This window comes from Poecile atricapillus, chromosome 3 (genome assembly GCF_030490865.1).
Source record: "Poecile atricapillus isolate bPoeAtr1 chromosome 3, bPoeAtr1.hap1, whole genome shotgun sequence".
NCBI classification, from domain to species: Eukaryota; Metazoa; Chordata; class Aves; order Passeriformes; family Paridae; genus Poecile; species Poecile atricapillus.
In genome coordinates, this window is record NC_081251.1 from 30,066,509 (window position 1) to 30,086,179 (window position 19,671).

Genomic DNA, 19,671 nt, shown 5'->3' on the forward strand with positions numbered 1-19,671 from the left:
TAAAACATCTTTCTTAATGGAGACAACCAAAACACAATTAAATGGTGGCTGAACTAGAGCAGCAAACATATATTAAAGCAGTAAATCAATTTTTATTCAAAATTCATCCTAGTTCTCCTTTCTACTCTACACCAGCTAGATTGAACTGCACACCAAAATCGCGGTGTGTTTTATGTATTCTCTGAAGACTATGGAGGCCAAAAATCTAAACATCACTAAGTTTCCTTTATAATTAATACGCTTTTGGGGAGCTTGAAGAAGCTTTTTAGAATTACAAGCAATTCACTACTTTCCCTGAACTTTGGATCAGGCCAAGGCTACCTTGGACAATATGTAACACCAAATGACTTGGCTCTCAACACAGTCTTTCAGCAAGGACCTGCAACAAGAATTTACATCTAAATCCACACAGACTTCTGTGGCACGTGACATGATTGCTCCCACAGAGAGATGATACTTCCAAGTTGTGCTATCAAGAAATATTCCCTGCCTTTGGCATAATTGCTCAGTAATATGCATTTTGTGTATGGAATAAAACAGAAATGCTGATGGGCCAGCTTTTATGGTTGCTGACACGAACTTTTTGAGCATAGCTGTATAAGATCTGCTGACACAAACCTTCTCCTTGAAAACAGCTGCGGCTGCCTGCTGCTTTGGGGAGGGGATGGGGAATTCTTTTCTCCCTTTTTCTGCCTCCTGTGGTGAACTCCAAAATGCTAGCTGTGCTGATAGAGATGAAGTATCTACCAATAGCTGGTTTTGATATAGATGTAAAATAAAAGACAAAGTCGGTTCCCTCCTGGCTTCATCCTCCATTTGTCTTTCAGATTATTTAATACTCCCATGCTCAGCAGTATTTGAATAAGATGGACAGTTATCAGAAGTGCTCCAGTTAAAGCTGAATACAGCATTATGCCTATTCCTCTAAACTGAAAAACACTTGGGATAGGCAAAATTCCCACAAAGAATCAGATGCAAGGCAAGTTACTTGAAGGTTAGTGAGCATATTCAGAGAGGACAAGTGGAGCTTGAGAGGGTAAGGCAGCAGCATCTCAGGCTCTGCATTTCAGGGCATAGCTAGCGTTTAAGTGTTTTAGAAGATATTCAAGGAGCCTCCCATCTCCCTGGTTCAGCACAAATAATTAAGAGCTTATGTCTCCCCTCATCAACAGCAAAGTGCTTAAGGATATGCTTTAGAGTATTTTGCTGATTCAGGGCCTCAGTGGCTTGTTTGTGAGGATCTCAATGCTGACAACTCCCCCTTGAATGTAAAAGTGCATTTGGGTCTTGGAGGAGCTCATGTACATTGCGAAGTCTTTCATAGCAGTTGCTACCACAGAAGCCTCATTGCTTAATTTAGATATACAACAGCAATTACTGCCAAGCTGTGTCTGGGTTGATACAGCAAACATTTTGCAATTCCAGATTTTCTTGACTTGTGAATGCTCATTTTATTGGTCTTACAGTTGCCTTAACATAGCACAAAGCCAATCTTCTGATTTCTAACAGCCCTCTTACTTACAAATGTTCCAAGCTCACAGTGAAAGCAGAGCTGGTCACTCCCTCAGTAAGTCCACTCTCAGGTGTGAAGGCCTAAAGTGCAGCACTCACCAGAAAAGTTTGATCCTGTGCAAAAGCTTGAGGCTTCATTAGAGAAATTACAAAAACAAACAAACAAGAAACCTACCAGTCCCCGCCAAAACCCAACTAAACAAACAAAAATCCTACCACAATCATGAATAACAATTAAAGAAAAAAAAATAAAATCAGTACTTGTGTTGAAAGACACACTAAGACCAGGGTGCTAAGCCTGAGACAAATGTGCTTTCCCAATGGCTGCCACAGAAGTTGTGTGCCAGCAGACACACACAGAATTGCATTTCTGCATTCCTCCCCTCTGCCCCCATTCAAATGATAAAGATGATTCAACTTTAAATAGCATAGTCTCTGTCCAGTGAAACCCTCTGTGTTGCAGGCAGAAATCAACACAACCACACTGCTCCACTGAGCTGGTTGCAGACAGAAAGCCTAAGCAGATGAATGAAATACTGACTGCACTGACAGACAAGCCAGCACATTGCACCTTCTTCTAACGTAACAGTACTGACCTTTACTTATGAGAAGGATAAAAAGTAAAGCCGTCCACAGACCCCCCAGCACTGTCTTTATCTTTATTATTTATTTTAATATATAGAAAATTTTATAGAAAAAGTTATCTTGAATTTCAGCAAGGTGAAAATAGTCACTGAAAGCTCCAGGCTTAAGAGTTGTCTTCTACCTTTCCTCAAATAAAACATATCTCTTTCCTGCACCAAAGGAATTATTTGGAGTCTCATACCATTCTTTGAAAGCCATCTCAGATGGTATAATGCTATCATCTTGTACTTTGTTGTCTTTCATCAAAGAATTCTTCCAGACTGTAGTGGGATGGAAAAGGTAGCACCTGTGGGGTGACAAAAATAAATTGAAAAGAGCTAGTAAGATGTATGGTGTGACTGTTGCTAGCCTCTGTTGGCTGTGCAGCTTGCAGCTGGAGTTTCACCTGAAAACAATAAAGTTTTGTTTTCAATCTTTCACCAGGCTCGAAGGTCTTACCTCTCCCTACCTCCAGAAATGGGGAGACAAGTGGCAAAAAAGAAGTTTCTGAAACCCATGGACCAAATAACAGAAACACTGAATTACACAGATGCTGGCACATTAAGGAGAATTTTACAAAAGCAAGTCTTGTCCTTTCTGCAAGCTGTTGTAAGCATCTCTGCCTCAAACCCCTCCAAAAATAGGCCAAATCTGCTATAATTCACAGACAAGCTAGCTGAAAAAAAAACAAAAAAAAATTCAGACTGACTTAACTATCTATTGCCTAAATCCTAAACAAGCAAGGGGACAAAGCAGAGTACAGCATTCACCTTGAAGTAAATAACTTTGCTTCTCCTGAAACAGAAAACAAGAGTTATTAAGCTAGGCCATGTCCCCAGTCATAAAAATTTGACCTTTATTACTAGATCATTACTTCCAATTACTGCTGGTTTCTCCTCAAGTCATTATAAGGCAGTTACCTCATGTATTTGAGCCAAAGGATGAGTCCCTTGGTAGATGAAGGCTGTGGGGTAGCTGGGCAATGGGAGAGGAGGCTGGCTGGCTGCACCTGATTGTGTCTTGAGACAATAGGTCCCATAGATGACTGAGGGAACTATTTTATTTCTTTCAATTCCAAGGAAAAAGATGATTTTCAACTGAATGGAGAACAGTGCTGAGGGAGAGTAGCAAATTTGTGTCCTACCAAACCAGCAGCAGCACTGAAGACTGTTTTTTATTATTACTTTTTAACATTCCAGAGGCAGCAGGGGCAGGCCCTGCCTCTGTCAGTCCTGCAGTCCCCAGTGACAAAAAAAAAAAATTAAAAAAAAATCCCCAAACATAGATCCATGTTATTAAACTTATTTTCTGCTCTGTCCTCACAGACTTATTTTCTCTCTGTTCTCTTTGCCTCTGGTCCCTTTGCATCAGCCACCCTGGGGACCAGCAGGGACACAGACAGCTCCTGCCCTATACCACAGCACTAGATGAACCTTACAGAGCTACCTCTAAAATACTACTCTGGAGGAGGACGAAGTTTAAAGGCAGGTTATCAGAAGGGTGGAGCCCCATCTGCTGAATGTTGACCTCCACAGGTCTGTCAGCATCAGCAAGGATCAAGTCATACCTTTTGGCCTTTTGAAAAATGCCTCATTTTTTTGTGCATGACCAGCCCTTGATTAACTCTTTCCTCAGCCTTCCTTTCCTACATAAATATTGTATCCCAAATGTAATTGGATGCTTCTATATTTAAAGAAATGAAAAATTAGGATGACTTAATTTGAAAAACATACTCTCAAGCAGGATGAATGTCAAGGACTTCATAGCGTACAAGTACAGTATTTGATTTCAAGACTTGCTTTCATTTTTGAATCAAGTAAGAGATGTGCATTTCAGTCTCCCACATCCCACCTGAGTCCCAGTGCCTGTGCTGCAGGTCTGCCCTCTCTGTTCACACACAAATCAGTCTGGATCCAAACACATTTCTAAAAAATCCTTTCAAAGTAGAAAATATTTCCACAAAAAGACTTTGCCTTCAACAAACTGTCAAGAACTTGTCTCTGCTTAAAGTCTGTTAGTATTAAAGCAGAGTGCATTTCAAATACAATGGATTATACAAATATGAAACTGTATTTCAAAGTCCCTGTTCTACTCACAGAGACATGGTGGAGAGCTGTTCAGAATAAGCCCATGTATAGGCAGGTCTCCAGAGCCAGGCCACAAAAAAGCCAATGTCCTTGCTTGAAAACGTGAAGCTTTCTCCCCTGCTCACCTTTTGAAGTCTCAGTTCAAATTCTCTTTAGAAGAGCAGATAACTAAAAAGCCTTAGATTGCTAGAGCCATGTGAACTATCCCTACTGGTGACAGCCATATGCATTTTTCCATCTTTCTGGTTAATCTGAAGAGAAATTAATCTGGACAGTCCTGTTTCTTTAAAGTTTAGCAGGGGTATCGGAGGGGAAGGCTTTGAGGAAGCAGAGCTCAGTCTACTGCTGCTGCCTTAGTGAATCTTGCTCTGTACAAGCCTCAGAGCACACAGTCCGTGACTCACTCTCTCACATACTGCAGAACTAATTGCTGGTTTAGTACCCACCCCCAAAAGCCTGCAAAGGCCTCACCAAAAATCTCTGCAAAGCACAGGAATCTTCACTCAAATGGACAGAAGCAAAATCCTTACTCTTCCTGCTTCCCTAGGCACAAATACAGATGAGAGAGAGAGAGAGAGGGAGGGGAAGGGAGTAAAACCAGCCTAATGCTGCTTTAAATGATTCCAGCAATATCAAACAGATCAAAAGAACAACATGATCTACTAAAAAAGGAAAAAACATAAAACATTTAAACACCCAAACACAAAACCAAAGCATAAAAAACCCACCCAACAACCCAAACCCCAGAACTACTTCCCACAGCAATCAAGAAATAATTGTGAACTTTTTTGCACCTAAAATTCACATATATTTTTTAGATTGCTCAAACTGGGAAATGATAGCATCATCTACCTCTCCTGTCATTGCAGACTAGTGTGAAATAGAAATGGCATTTTTGTTAAAATACTCAAAATAAGTCTTGTTTTTAAGTTGAAGACTGCAATCGGAAGCGGCAATATATTACATTCCTTTAAAGGTAATTACCTTGCTTCCTGTAAACAGTGCATTTGGCATACTACATTTGAGCATGCAGAAATAAACAAAATCCACGTATTTGTATTTTCAAGTATGAAGCAACGTTTTTCATCTCCCACCTCTGCATTTTCACAAATTTGTTCTACTGTACATATAAAAACCTTACACTTGCCCCTGAAAGACTTCAAATCAACTCTGTTCAAGTCTCTGAGCCAGACCTCTTTCTTTTTCTGCCAAGAACCTGGAGTTTCTTTTCTGGCTGCAAATAATTATTCTGTTCCTGTAGAAAAAGATGTAAATCCATACTGTTCTCCGTTTAGATTTGTCTTTGGAAATTCCACAGGGACCTTAAGGGAAAACTTTCCATTCCGTTTATCTCTCGAGTTTCCTGATCTCACAGTTCAGACATCGATTTGTCTTTAATACTCCTAATTTTTGATAATTTTTTTCCCCACTCAGAAAAGCTCAGCAATTCATAGAAATTTCGTACCAGGTATTTTCAATCCAACTACTTTTGTTCTCTTCGTTTTAGCCATGCTCCTCTCCTATTCCAAGCCATGTGATGTGGCAAGTTCACATAGCTCTAACTGAATCTCCAAACTAAAGGACAGCAAAGCCTCACTGAAGAGCATTTGGGCTAACACACTCCTCTACCTCTGCAGGAGAGGAAAAACCTTTAAGTATAGGTGAAAAGGCACTGTTGGAATAAGATTTACCACTGCAAGTACCAGAAAATAGATCTGTCTTAGAAGTAGAGCTTGTCTTTAAAAGTACAGAGCCACCAACCTCCCCTCTGGTTACCTGCTAAGACTTTTTAAAAAGAGCATGAAAACTTCAGCAAGGCTAATCACAAAGGCACCTCATAGTTCTCACTTTCAACAGGGAAAGCAGGTAATAAATACTCTCTGGAGAACCCTTTCCTGGGATCTGAAGGGCCAGGGTCCCCAGGAGTCAACGCGACAGGCTTCAAGCCATGGACCTGAGGAGCTGTGGCACTTTTCATGAATGTCAGGACTTCTGCGAAGAACAGGCAAGTTTGGTCCCTCCTGCTTTTGCAAATCTATACACTATGACACACACCTACTCTGAGTGGCAACGGAGACTACTGGGTTTGTCACTTCTAATTTAAAAGCTTTATGCTACACACAATTACCCCAAGGCAGTAAAACATGATCTATTTCAATTTAGATTTGATCTGCTCTTTCATGCAGGCACAAAGCATACTGTAGCTTTTAATCAATTAGAGCCCTAGGATCATTGAATTATTTAGCTTAGAAAGGTCTTCATCAAGTCCAACCATAAACCTAACCTTGCCAATTCCACTACTAAACCATGTCTCCAAGTGCCACGTCTACACATCTTTTAAATACTTCACATTAAACTGAGCACAGTCAAGCAGCAAGATCTTAATTAGCAGCTCCATTAATATCTATGCTGTGAGTATGGTCACATACAAGAAAAAAAATTACCACTGTGCATATTTCATCTCTACTTTGTGAACTAAGCATAAAATCTGGTGGCATCTCAACGTCCTTCAACAACTTTGCAAGTTAGGTAAGCTGCAGAAAGTTCAACTATTTACAAAGCTCATAGCTATACAGAGCCATCTATTTCTAGCCAAGCTACAGAACAAATTTCATAGATCCTGAAATTATTTCATTTGTCAACATCAACCTATTCTTTGCCCATCAGAGCTGAGTTATTTTAGCAGGACTTTTTCAGAACACCTGAGCCAGCAGATGCTCTAGGCTATACAGAAACAGCTAGAGAAATGCAGCCTTCAAATGATGGAAAGCCCAGAAATCTTTGGTTGGTGACAATCCCCAATGTATTTCTCATAAACTGAATAATGAAACAAGGGCAGCTGGACACTCCCATAGCTAAAAATATACCCAGGGTCTCTAAGCAGGGTAAGGACGGCTTGGAGACAATTTCCATGGTGCCATAACTGGGCAGATCTCACCCCCTCAGCTGGCCAGGTACACCTGTACAAACTGTGACTGCCCTACAAGCACACACTTAAAACCACTAGAAGTTCTGTATGCCCTCTTCTCATCTACAGGAGGACAGCATCACAACAGAAGCACAAGGAGGAGTTCTCAGCAGCCTTTACAATAACCCTGCAGTAGGTCTGTAACATCCTTTCTGCTCCCCCAGCAATACAAGCAGGCAAAGCAATCTAAATCACAGGAAAGGCTGGAACACAATGAGACAAACCAGCTTGTGATGGCATGATTTTAGAAAGCATACTTTATTGCAATTGAGACTGATGAACAACGTGGGGTTCTGCCTTTACAGAGGAAGTGTCATCTTTTTCACAATGGAAAAAGCAGAGTCTGTCCAAAATCAGGATTAGAGACCAGCTCCCTGCATTATTATTTTAACAGTCTAACAACAGCACCAAGGCAGCAAACCATAAATCCCCTATTAACTTAAGGAGGAGCAAAACTGGATATTCTTGTAAATTCAGCATTACAAACATAAGGCTTATGCAACACAGCCTCACTCTTTTCTCCTTTTTGAAGAGTTAAATAAGGTATAATTTAGCTATCATATTACACTATTTAAAATAAGCAAGTCCTCAGCTTTGTAGTTATAGACTGCACTGCTTAGCTGAAGTTTGCTTATTCTATAAAGTGTTTGATAGAAAAGCATATTTTCATTTAATTCATGCTAACATACTTAAAACCAAAGGTCAAAAACAAGGAAACAACAGCTTAACTGTAGCTAAGTAGGTCTTGGATGGAACCCACATCAGAGCTGTCAAGAACCAAAATCTTCACAAGAGTAACAGAAACTTCAGCTTTTGCATTCTATTTAATCGAACATAATTTTTATGAGAATCAGTTTACATAAAAAGATTTTTTAAAAACAGAACCTAATTTTGAAGAAAACCTGAATCAAACGGAGTGTTTGATCAGATTTTAAGTTAATGTATTTTTAAGCTGTAAAAACATTTGCATGTGAATGAATATCTGTACTGCAGATGTTCCACACCTGTTTGCATTCTGCAGGACAGTTGCTTTTACATGTTTTTATCTCAATCACAACACAGAGAAAACTCAGATCTAGAACTCCATCTCTCATTTCAGGGAAATTATGACTGAAGTCCACATAATGTGTTTTTCTTCTTCTTCATTCAAAGCAAACTCTTTTTTCTTTTTCAATTTTGATATAGGTCTTCAAAGTAGAATAGCTTGTCATAGACTTTTGAATTCTCCTGTACTAAATCAGAATCAGTGACACTGAGATTTCCTGCATAAAACAGAACTTGACTTTTGTATAAGCATTAAGGAAAACTACGTCTTTCTTTCACTGCATCATTAAGGAAGTGTTTACACTTAAAATCAACATTTTATTACTTTTCACCCTTTGGATGCCAAGTCAATTACCTCTTGTCTCCTTTCACCTCTCATTTGCCTCACTAGCAGCTCTTTGAAACTTTCGGTACAATATTTTTCTAATATTTCACTTGCAAATCTCAAGTTCAGGTTGCATTCTCAGTACAAGCAACAGATTTGCCTGAGTACTCCCACACATTCTTTCTTCCTTCCCATGGTCACTCCCTATATTACCAAATGTAATGGATGTCTGACAATTACCTTGAAGGACTACGTAATCAAAAATGTAGCTTAAAAAACCCAAGCAAACCAAGACAAAAGGTTAGAAATAAAGAAACATGCTAACAAGAAGCTTCCTTTTCCTCATAACAAAACAATCAATGTAGCACGTTGACCTGTAACAGGCAGGAATAATATGGTCTAGGGTAGTGCCAAGAATCACTTGGAACAAGTCATTTTTGCATCTTGGCAGAACCACCCTTCCAGAAAAAAAGGCCATGCCTACAATCAGCAATTTCCCAGAGATGACTTGTGGTGGTAGCTATCCAGATTACCTCTCCATGGACCCAATCCAAAACTCATTACTGGCAACAGGCTTTTGAAACAGCCCTGTTACATCTTTTTTTCTACAATAGAAAAATTCTATGTTTAATTGATAGACTGGAAAGAATCTTCAACTCTTTGAAGTCTGGGATTAACAAGAGAAAAGGACACAGTGTTTGCCTTTGTCTTGGCAAGCAATACCTTGGGGGGAAAAAAACCTCTGTGATCTAGAAATGATGCAATTTCTACAGTGCTCAGTATGGTGCAGGTACAATAGAAGATACCTTTACAATTAAAGGTCTGAAGATATAAAAATTACCAGTTACTCCCTTCTAGCAACACAATTTAGTTAGACTTTACCAACAAATCTTTACAGAAGAATCATAAATGGTGTTCAAAAAACGAAAGATTTTAATTAAAACAATTTAATCTGAATTTATTTTAACACCATGCTTGCAATAGTGTTCAGACAGCACCAACAGACTAATATCAAATAAAATATTCAAAATCCTGTAATTTCACTATTTTATTGTTTTAGGATTACATAATCTATTCAAAATAAATGCTGGGGTTTTTTCTTTCTTCAGGAAACTGGCCATATTTGAAGGAACTAGTACTTTCAGTAGCATTTTAGACCACAGGACAGTGGTGGAGTAAGCAGCTGATCCACATAAAAGCTGTTTTGCTCAATTAGTTTTCAGTGGGGTCAAGCCACTGAATTAATTTGCAGTTTAAACGTATCATGTCAGTACAAAGCCAGGAAAGTGTGGGCCAGGAAAAACGTATGACAAAGTTTGGACTATTGGAGTCTTATATGGATGAAACTGAAGATGGAATTTCACTATTCAGTGATAAGTAAGTAATATTAAATATAGAGAAATATTTTCAATTGACACAAAATAATGACTCCAAACCCAAAGCATGTCTAAATAAAAATAATATACAAACCCACATCTCAGAAATTCAGGAAGTTATCTCCTTCAGGAGGTTGTCTTTCCCAGACAGCACAGTCTACAATCAGTATTGTCATGCAGTGGAGGAAGTAACTGTGCTCCACCATCCCCTGAAATCTCTGTCTGCCAAGGGAACCATGTGTATTAGGAAATGCTACCCCCTATCGTCTGACTAGTCTGAACAGCTAACATCTCCTTAAAACAATCATTTGCAGGGGTTAACTCTGCTTTTCTTGGAAATTACTACACAAATCATAAGCCTTCTTTTTAATTATCAATTTAGTCCTTCACTACAGCACTGTGACCCTTACAGCACTTTCCCTCTTACTGCTTCTTCCAACAGGGAAGCAAGACAGAGCCTGAAAAATAATTACTTCAAAAAACTGACTTTTTTTAAGTTCTGCATGAAAGTTTGAATTCTTTCTTTCTCCATTTTGTGTAAGAACTACTTCAAATCCTTACACATTCTTTTACCTGTTGTCTTTGCACTCCCATCCCTTTACAAAACCTGAAAACTAAACTCTTCTAAAAGCCCTTATTTCAAAGATTTTATACTTAAATGTCTTTTCTAAAAAGCTGTAGCAGTAGGACCTGAAGACATAAGAATGCTATTGCAAAAGAAACTAGACAGTGATCTTTGAATTCAACTATAATATGAAAAATTTCTTTATCAAAAGGTGTGTCCCTTCCCCATAAACAAGGAAAAAGAGAAAAGCAGGAAACAATATTCTTTCTGCCAGAGTCCCTGCTTAAGAAAAGCTGCAAAACTCACTTTAAGAGTATTTAGTACCATGCCAGCAGGATATTCGATTTAAAAGGAAAATTATTTTTTCAGCTTATTCTACATTCTATTTGGTTTACGGTATATAGAATGAAAGAAGCACAAGAAAGAAGAGAAAGATTGCCAGGACAAAGCACAAAGTATAATACAGTCTGGGGGGCAAGTGGTAGGGAACACCAAGTGGAAAACATAAGGTATAAGACCTTTGTATCCTAATTTAATTTAGAATCGGAGTTGATGTGGACACCTCTGATTTTCTTTGAAAAGAAACTGAAATTCGAATTCCTCTAAAACCTTTTTGCCTTCTAACCTCTGTTTCTAGCACTTTTGGGTAGAAAACAAGAATTGAGTAGATCTTAGAAAACAAGTACCAACCATTTAAGGGTGATTTTGATTAAATACAATACCGATGTGTCAACTTGAAGATGCTCACACTGCAACTTTTATGTATCACTACCTATAAACAAACAGTGTGACAGGTCTTTTTTAATTGCTGCTTAAGGATGGAAGCATTACAGTGTATTATTGCTACTATTTTAAGTTTCCCTCAAGCCAGCAGTATAGCTAAAGCATATCATAAAGCCCTTCTGACCTTGGTCTGGACACAAGACATGGATGATGTTATCACATTATATGTTATCACATATAATGATGTTATAATGACATAATTTGTTTACTGACACCATAATGTAAAGTATGAAATACAGGCTGTCAGAAATACAGTCAACATAATATTCCATCTTTGCTCTCCAGATGATTTCCAAGGCAGGGAGAGTAAACAGCCTTCTCCCAGCTTTCTTAGTTTCCACAGCTGAGAGTGTAGGATGTTTACAATACCTGTCACTCAGAGCTCCCAGGAACAGATCAAATGTCAGCAGACCTAGTACTGACTTCATCACTGATTGCTGGAAACGTGCAGATGTCAAGTAATGGGAGGAAAAAATCCATACCCATGACCATATGAATCCAAATCAGTAGCAGTCCTTTGTGAACAAGTTGGAGGGTCTAAGAAAGAAGTTCAAAATAAGGCTGAGCTTCAGCATCTCCAGAGGACAGCCAGTGTTATTGCCACCATGGTACTGCAAGGCTTACTGCCAGTTCACTCCAAAGGACTCTTGCATGTCTTGACGTTGTGTCTGCACAAAACAGAGAATTCACCATTTTAATGAGTGCACATAGCAGAAAAAGCGGTCTTTGCATTCTACAAGTAAGAGCTGTCATGTAATTTCCAAAGGACTGGAAGCTTTTTAACACTATTTAAAAGTGATATTTAGAGTGCTGGCTCACAGAATGCCTACACTATCTACCTTATTTTTAATTAACAGAGGAATGATGGTTCAAGGACACTTTTGAATACTGTGATGAAAAGAATACTTTTAAAGATATAGCTTGTCAAATTGAAGAGTTTGGTTAAATAGCCACATGTAGCTGTTAATAGCAGTCTAGGTGCATTTGAGATTGTACTTTCTGCTCAGAAACACTTTATGTATTCAGTTTCCTTGAAGGCATCATCTCTAAGAAGAAAATAAAAACCCAAACAAAATAAAATTTAAAAATTATATAATCCATTTAGAAAAAAGAAAAAAAATATCATGTAGAACAAAAGTCAAAATCCTCAGAAGAGAAAAAAATCCACTTAAACAGGTTTTAGTACAACATAAGAAAAACTTTGGGAGAAGATTATTAATACTTTCTGCTTTAAAAAACAATGCATATGCAAAAAACCCAACATGTTCAAGTAACCAGGGTCCCAAATTGTGTTATAGAAGCACAGCGATGTACTTTGAAAAAAAAGTTAATCTGCTGTTCAAAGGTGCGAGCTTCAGCTGAGAGCACAACCCATAGAAGGGTTGCCCCAATACTAGTACAGTACTTATCATCATATGAACACAATTTATAGCATAGTGTATTGGCCAGCTTTCTGAGGAAACAGCTGATCTGTGGCATGAAGTATGTTTTATTTGGACCAAAGTAACTACATAGTTTTCTCCTCTACCATTATCTACATATCATTCCAGTACTTCTAAAATTCAGGATAGATATCTAAAAGGCAGTGCCTGGAGGGAATTGATTTGGTCAGGAAACACAACAGCAGCAGGAGGGGAAAGAAGGGGACTACATAACTGTCCATTGCTTGGCCATTCACAAAGAGGCCTAAAGATTTGCAGGAGGCTCTAAAGTTGAAATAGATTTGAAGACACAGATAGATCATCTTTACCTTTTAGTCTTCTATAGAAGAACACTGACTGCAAGGGCAAGGCACAAATTGTAAGAATTAAAAGTTTTCTTTCTCATGCTATGTGTCCTCAATAAATGATCTCTCCAGTGTGCAGTTAAACAACCTATGCTAGTTCTGCACTAAGAAGATGCATCTCTCCTCAAACACTCCACCAGCTTTACATGTCTGTGGGTTCTGTGGGTTGGATCTCTGTCAAGCATACAACAGAAGAGGAAAATCCCTGTCTTTAATCAAGCAGCCACACCAATCAGATTGCCAGGTAGCCCTGCGAGAAACTGACTGGCATTGGCTCAACAATGAATCCACCGGTAGAAACAAAAGTGCAGAAATAAAATCATGGAGCTGCTGCTCTCTCAGACCAAGGAAAAGGAGTAAATCTCAGAATAAGCCAGGCGTAAACACCTCAATAGGTAATCTAGTCCCAGGTCCTCCTGGAGGCAGAGCCAGTTTTGAAATCCCACATGAACTGCTGCAAGAGATCTTACATTTCTCATTTGAGGTTTTGCAGATTAAGTATGATTTGCAGAAGGCACTTCAGGCCTTTACAAGAGAAAGTTGAAAAATAATACTGTGCTAGTCTTTGATAGAATTTATAACAGTACACTCAATCTTCAGCTGACAGGTGTCTGATATTTCTACTGCTAACAGATCCTATTTTCATCCTGCAAGAGCTACAATGATTTTTTTTATATTTAAAACATCAATCATGATATCATCTTGGTTTGCATATTTTACTACCACTGGTTAGAACTGCTATTTATAATTACTTTCTCGGTACAATTCGAATTTCAGGGCTTAAAAATCAGACAGCTGACTTAGAAAATATTAACTTACTTTACACTCTAACATTAGAACAGTTCTTCCAAGTTTAACACATGGAACAAAAAAATGACTCTTCTGCCAATAACCTAGTATGTTCTCAATATAAAAACCCCCACACAACTATGAAAATTCAGAAAGCATTGATGTTGTATTTGCTAAAAGGTAAGTAGAAGGGAAAAAACCACAAAACTGTCTACAGCAGGAAAAATTTCTGCTTTCAAAATAAGCCTATGAACTGCTGGAGCTGTGGGCTTCATATCTAAGAAAATTGCGAGAGCCAGTGCTGTAACAGGCAACATACTGTCAGCACACAGAGAAGAAAACTTTTCAAGGCAAACGATGCAGTGACAAGGAAATACTCAAAACACATGAAGCAAAAAGAATTTGGAGATTCAGAACATGAAAAATCAGAATAAAAAGTAAGTAACATATTATGGTCCCACAGAATCCCAAACACTTTGGAGACTTATATATTCTTCAGCTTTAGCATTTAAATGAATAAGACAAGGGACTTAGGACTTCAGAAGTCAGTTTTGCATATATATTTCAGATGTGCTTCTGAAAGGTGCACCAGGTAACTTCAAACAATTTAAGGAAATCTTTTGGCAAGAACTTAATTTATGCTCAACACAGTAATTCCTATTCTAATGGGCATACAGTCAAAACAAATGACAGAAGAACATGATAGCAATTAAATGATGATTTTAAGCACAGGTCCACAGTATTTCTACTGCTTCTCTATTGACTGCCTTTAACTTCCAAATTGTTTCAGGTGGCTACTCCCTTTTTACTAATATTTATGTAGTCAAAGATGCATGAACTTGGGGGGGATAAGAAGCTACATATATTACACCCCCTTGCCAAAAGAAATGCCTACCACTTGCCAGGCACAGTTCCTTGTCTATGCCTAGGTACCCAGATACAGCAACCTGCCTGCCCCAGCTTCCAGGGCAAAGCACATCCTTTGGTAGGTGTCTAAGAAATACAGCTGGTGATGTGCCAGCAAGCCTTGCACAAAGCTAGGCTAAAATTCTTCCTCTGAAGGTTCTAAGGGAAGGCACTGATAGCCACACAAGTGATCATGGTCTCAGTAAAGTTATCGCAAAAGTAAAAATTAAGTACTGCAATAAAAGCTTTCTCCCCCAGATCTCCAAGAGGCAAGGTGTTAGTGACATAGTTATTTACCTGATCCTAAAACCTGCTCTCCCTCAGCTTCACTCTCCTACACTTGAGGGATATGACTGTAAAATGTAGTACAGAGAATTATCTAAGAAGCAGCTGCTAAAAGAATGCAGTACAACAACAAAATAACAACCAAAAACTAAAGCACTGCCCTGCCATCACCTGGAAAGAAGAGACTGTGTGTTGCCCAGTAAATGCCACTATTAAGAAACCCTAGTCTTTAATTTTCTTTTATTTTACAACTAAGCACAAAAGGGAAGGACTAAAAAGAAAACATATTCTCTTCCCTTTGTAGCAAGTTAGATGTTTAATTTCTGGTAATGACAATAAATTGGGTGCCCACATGTACAAATTACTCACTGCTCACTTTAGAGAATACTTGTTATAGCCAGAATCACTCAATTATATCACCCAACAGCAGAGGACCATAAAATAAAGCAAAATTACCCTGCTTGCAAACAGGGAGAAAATTATATATACTGCAAAGTCTAACTCCCCTACAGGTTCGTAAGATGAGCTTACTTTATGCTACCTTCTGTGTACTCATGGCCCTCTGAAAAAGCTAATCTTTCTGCTCTGCATCAAGCACACCATTAAAATGGGGGCAATTATCACTGAATATTATAAATATTATGTGATTAGCAAAACTAATGACACACTATTTATATAGGAAAGCCTCTTACGTTGCCTTTTACAAAAATTTAAAACTATCTCAAAATCTTTTTCAAAATCCATAATGCACAGAGGGAAGGCTAACCTGCCTACATAGAGGCTTACCTGACCCACCTGCAGTGACCCACTTGAGGGGCAAAACACTTGTGCTGAATCCCCCTTCTGAATACAAACAACTAAAAAAGGAGGAGGCCCAGGGAAGACTGCAAGCTATTCAAAACTCTTTTCTCCTTGCCTGGTGGAATCCTGGAGACTGTGGTCTTGACATTTGGAGACATTCCAATTTACCTCCTTCACCGATCAGCTACACCTCAAGAAACATCTAGTATACACTGTAACAGCCAAGTCAGTCTGAAGAATTGAGATTTGGACTTGGGAAGGAGCAGTCACAGTGTCAAGCATCCTTAGAGCTTAGTTAGAGTCTGGCGGATCCCCCTTCCTATGTCTCCATATCAGTGTGGTAACCACAGAAACTACAAAACTCTCACTACTGCTGTTTTCTTACATGAAGAACAATTACTCTCAAAATTGCCAAGTTTGCTTGCTCATCTGCCTGTTCCTGGAAGGCCACACAGTTTCAGTCAACACCTTGTGATCCTGGTAACAATGATTTGCTATCATCTTTCTCAAAAAAAAAGCCTTGCATGTTTCTAAGATGACTTCAAAACCATGACAATGAATTCTGTTTCTTCCCATCTTAAACATTCTGTGCTCCACTTTAGAAATATATATTTATATATATGGGTATGTAAAGAGGAACCCTGGAGTCTCTGTCTGATGGGGAAGACCTAAAAATGAAGGTGGATCTCAGGGTTCTCCTTCAGCTCTCCTTTCAGCTTCAAAGAAAGAAAACTACTGCATTCATTTTCTTCACAAGCCTCGCAAATATTTGAAGGGAAAGAAAAAGAATAAAATAATTATGTTTCCTTTTCCGTATAACTGCTGTAAGACACACAAAAAACAATCTGAAAAAGTCAATACATTTTTAAGCTAGGTAAAAGAATTATTAGTTTCAACAATTTTAAATCTTTTGCCCCAGAGTCAGAAGCAAGACAGTGGGAAAAGAACAGACACCACACATAAGCCACAAAATCAGGTGGAACAGCCCAAAATACATAAGCAGACGTATTCTAGATGGGGAATTAATTGGCCAATATTTGAATGAAAAATATTTCAAATACTGTATAAACATATAAACTGCCACCAGATGTCAGTACAGCCTAGAGAATTGCTAGTACAACCACCTACTTCGGGCTGATAAGGATAATTATTTAACATTCCCCCCAGCTGTCCAGGTACACAAATTCAGCCCTTCCTGATTTAAAAAAATCACACAAAATAGCCCTCATTTGCAGATTATCAACATGAACAAAACCCAACAAAGCTGTAAGAATAGGCCTAAACTTCTACTGCCTCAGGACAACAAGAAACATCTTGATAAAAAATAATCTATCATTAAGGTTCAATGTCCTCCTCTCTCATGCTCATCAGATTCTTAGCCCCTCACATTCACATTCCCTCTGTTCCTAAATAGCTTTAGTCTCCTTAGATTATGCTGCAAAGTGACAAGGAATATTTAGCAATGAGGTTGCTAAGCTAAATAAAGCTTTTCTGCAAAACAAGCATTACCATGTCTGTCCTTGTGCTACAGCACAGGCTCTCCCCACGTTCTCCCCAGCTCTGATTTTTTACAAGAGTTGCAAAAGGAAAGTGTTTCCAGAGCATCCCTGGCTGAGATGTTTTTGCTTTGAAACTTCTAATGGCAGACTTTATCTAACTTCTTCACACAAATAAATATCTAAATCTATGATTTCTAGATGGTAGAAATTAGTTTCAGCAAGGAATGTGGCATATAAACATTTCTTCCGCTCTGTGTCCAAGTTCATTTACAAACTTGGCTATTAAAGCTATTAACTAGAGAGGTTCCACAGGCTACTTAAAGAGCAGGCATTACTTCAGACCATTAATGCACAGGTTAAAAAACAATCAAAAAAGGAAAAAAAACCACTCTCCCATGCCAAACATTATCTATATTATTTAGTCACAGCAAGAATTTTCAGCTTTGCGAGTTTATAAATTGAGCTTCTTGTCCTACCACAATCAACAAGCCTTACTTTGAAGCAAAAATATGTATTAAGAGAATACCAGAATATGTAGAAACTAAGAAGAGAATTGTTAAGTGATTAGGAAACCTAACTTAAAATTTTTGCTCAGCATACAACTACTCAATGTTAGTGACATTGTGATTTCCATTCTGTGAGAAATATTCAGGTAAGCAAAGCAACACACATTGACCTGTGGAAATTTGTATCAGGAAAACCTGCTTGCATAAGAGTAATGTAATATAATTACAATAAAACTAAATAATAAAATAAATAATAAAATGTGTATCATTTTAATACTGGCTTATTGCACAGTCTTACAAAATTTCTTTTATTTTCTTACTAAATGCAATCAACTCTGTGCATGTTATCTTCTTAAGACCAATGAAAAAAACTTTAAAAATTATATAATTAAAAGAAACTTGGTGAGATAAAAACCATGAACAGAAGATTAACTTTTTAGGCCAATGGTTTGGAAAATAACTTACTGGAACATCTGTCTTGCCTTACAGGGCCATTTTAGCACAGCTCTGAGGTTTCAGCTTCTGTTTTAACCCTACCACACTCTTGGATTTCCTTTGTATGGTTTCGTACCTCAGGTTGAATAAAATTGAGAGAGCGATAGAAATACAGGCACACAGGTTTTTTTCTGAGTATTTATGTTTTCTTAACATAGACAGCTTGTTAACTTGGGATATTAATATGAAAAAGAGAAATAAAAAGCAGAGAGACAGCATCCTGAAAATCATATAATTTTGAAGGGGAGCTAGAGTACAAACCAGCCTCTAAGTCTGCAAGTTGAGCAGTGGCAAATGTAAAAAAAAAAAAAGAATGTGAAGTAAATTGCTTCACAGGAAACCCTCGAAGCACTCAGAGTACCTCTTAATTTCATACCTAAACTAAGCCTTGGAACCTCCCTTCAGTTCAGGTGAGCTTTGTAGTCTCAGAAGTTTCTCCTGGAGGAGCCTAATCACTGACTCAAGAGGAAAGGCAAAGTTTGTTGCAAACCTGATGAAGTGCTTAATTAAACAGAAAAACTATAAGCATGTTTCACCTTGCTTTTGAGTTTCATTAGGAAACCTTTCACAATTCCTATTTTGTTCCATACAACTGCACGTCTCTGCCAGGTTAAAACAAGAGGTAATTTATGTGCACTCTTTAAATTGGATTTTTTAATTCCTGAGTCTTGGCTCTAATAGTAACAAGTACCCTTGAGGCTCATAGTTTCTCTCTGTTAACTTCCCTCCCTCAAATTCCCTACACGTAAACACTTGTTTCTACAACGGCTCTTATGCAAGTCATGTTCCCCCCACTTTTTGCACATTCAAAACATGCAAAAACCAAACCCAAGTGTCTCAGTTTTACACGTGCCACTTGCTCAGACGAAGTTCACTATGTCCAGATGATAAGTACTATTCCAGTTACTGTCTATTCAGGAAATCTCAAGAATGTTACCAGCATTGAGAGTACATGACTCAACAGCCAGCTTCCACACTATGCCAGAAAAATAGAATAGCTGGCTCCTTTCACCCAAGAAACATAACTCCTTCAAAAGCTAAGTTTTAAGAACACAAAGAATTTCAGATTCTGCAGAACCCAAACTGCAAAGGTGAACTTAAAAGTTACTGAAAGTTCACATCAGCAGCAAAACGAGTGGAAAGAAGCTTACAGTCAGTTACCATTTAGCACAACCTAATTTCCAGAAATCTTTTCAAGTTCACCCTTGAGTGTCAAAGGGGTTTCTGGATTCTCCTCTACAGTACCTAAATTATGTGCAGCTATCTTCTAGCATTTCCTCTACACCCACCAAGTGGTTAGCTCTGCTGCTGAATGCACTA

At 38.3% G+C, this 19,671-nt stretch overlaps 1 protein-coding gene across 9 annotated transcripts in view; it reads right to left on the reverse strand.

Annotated features, from left to right (window-relative positions):
• Window positions 1-19,671, reverse strand: part of OGFRL1 (opioid growth factor receptor like 1) — an 88,198-nt gene that overhangs the window by 37,493 nt on the left and 31,034 nt on the right. For 3 of the 9 annotated variants that reach the window (XM_058834160.1, XM_058834163.1, XM_058834159.1), the window contains 2 exons: window positions 11,767-11,952; window positions 2,339-2,443 (listed from right to left, as the gene is read on the reverse strand). The exons of 3 other annotated variants lie outside the window; for them this stretch is intronic. In XM_058834160.1, coding sequence (XP_058690143.1) covers window positions 2,339-2,341 — 3 coding nt within the window. In that variant the 5' untranslated portion in view covers window positions 2,342-2,443; window positions 11,767-11,952. Of the gene's footprint in view, window positions 1-1,245; window positions 2,444-11,766; window positions 11,953-19,671 lie in introns of those variants that run through there. 3 more of the 9 variants (XR_009277121.1, XR_009277122.1, XM_058834161.1) reach the window with 3 other exon arrangements.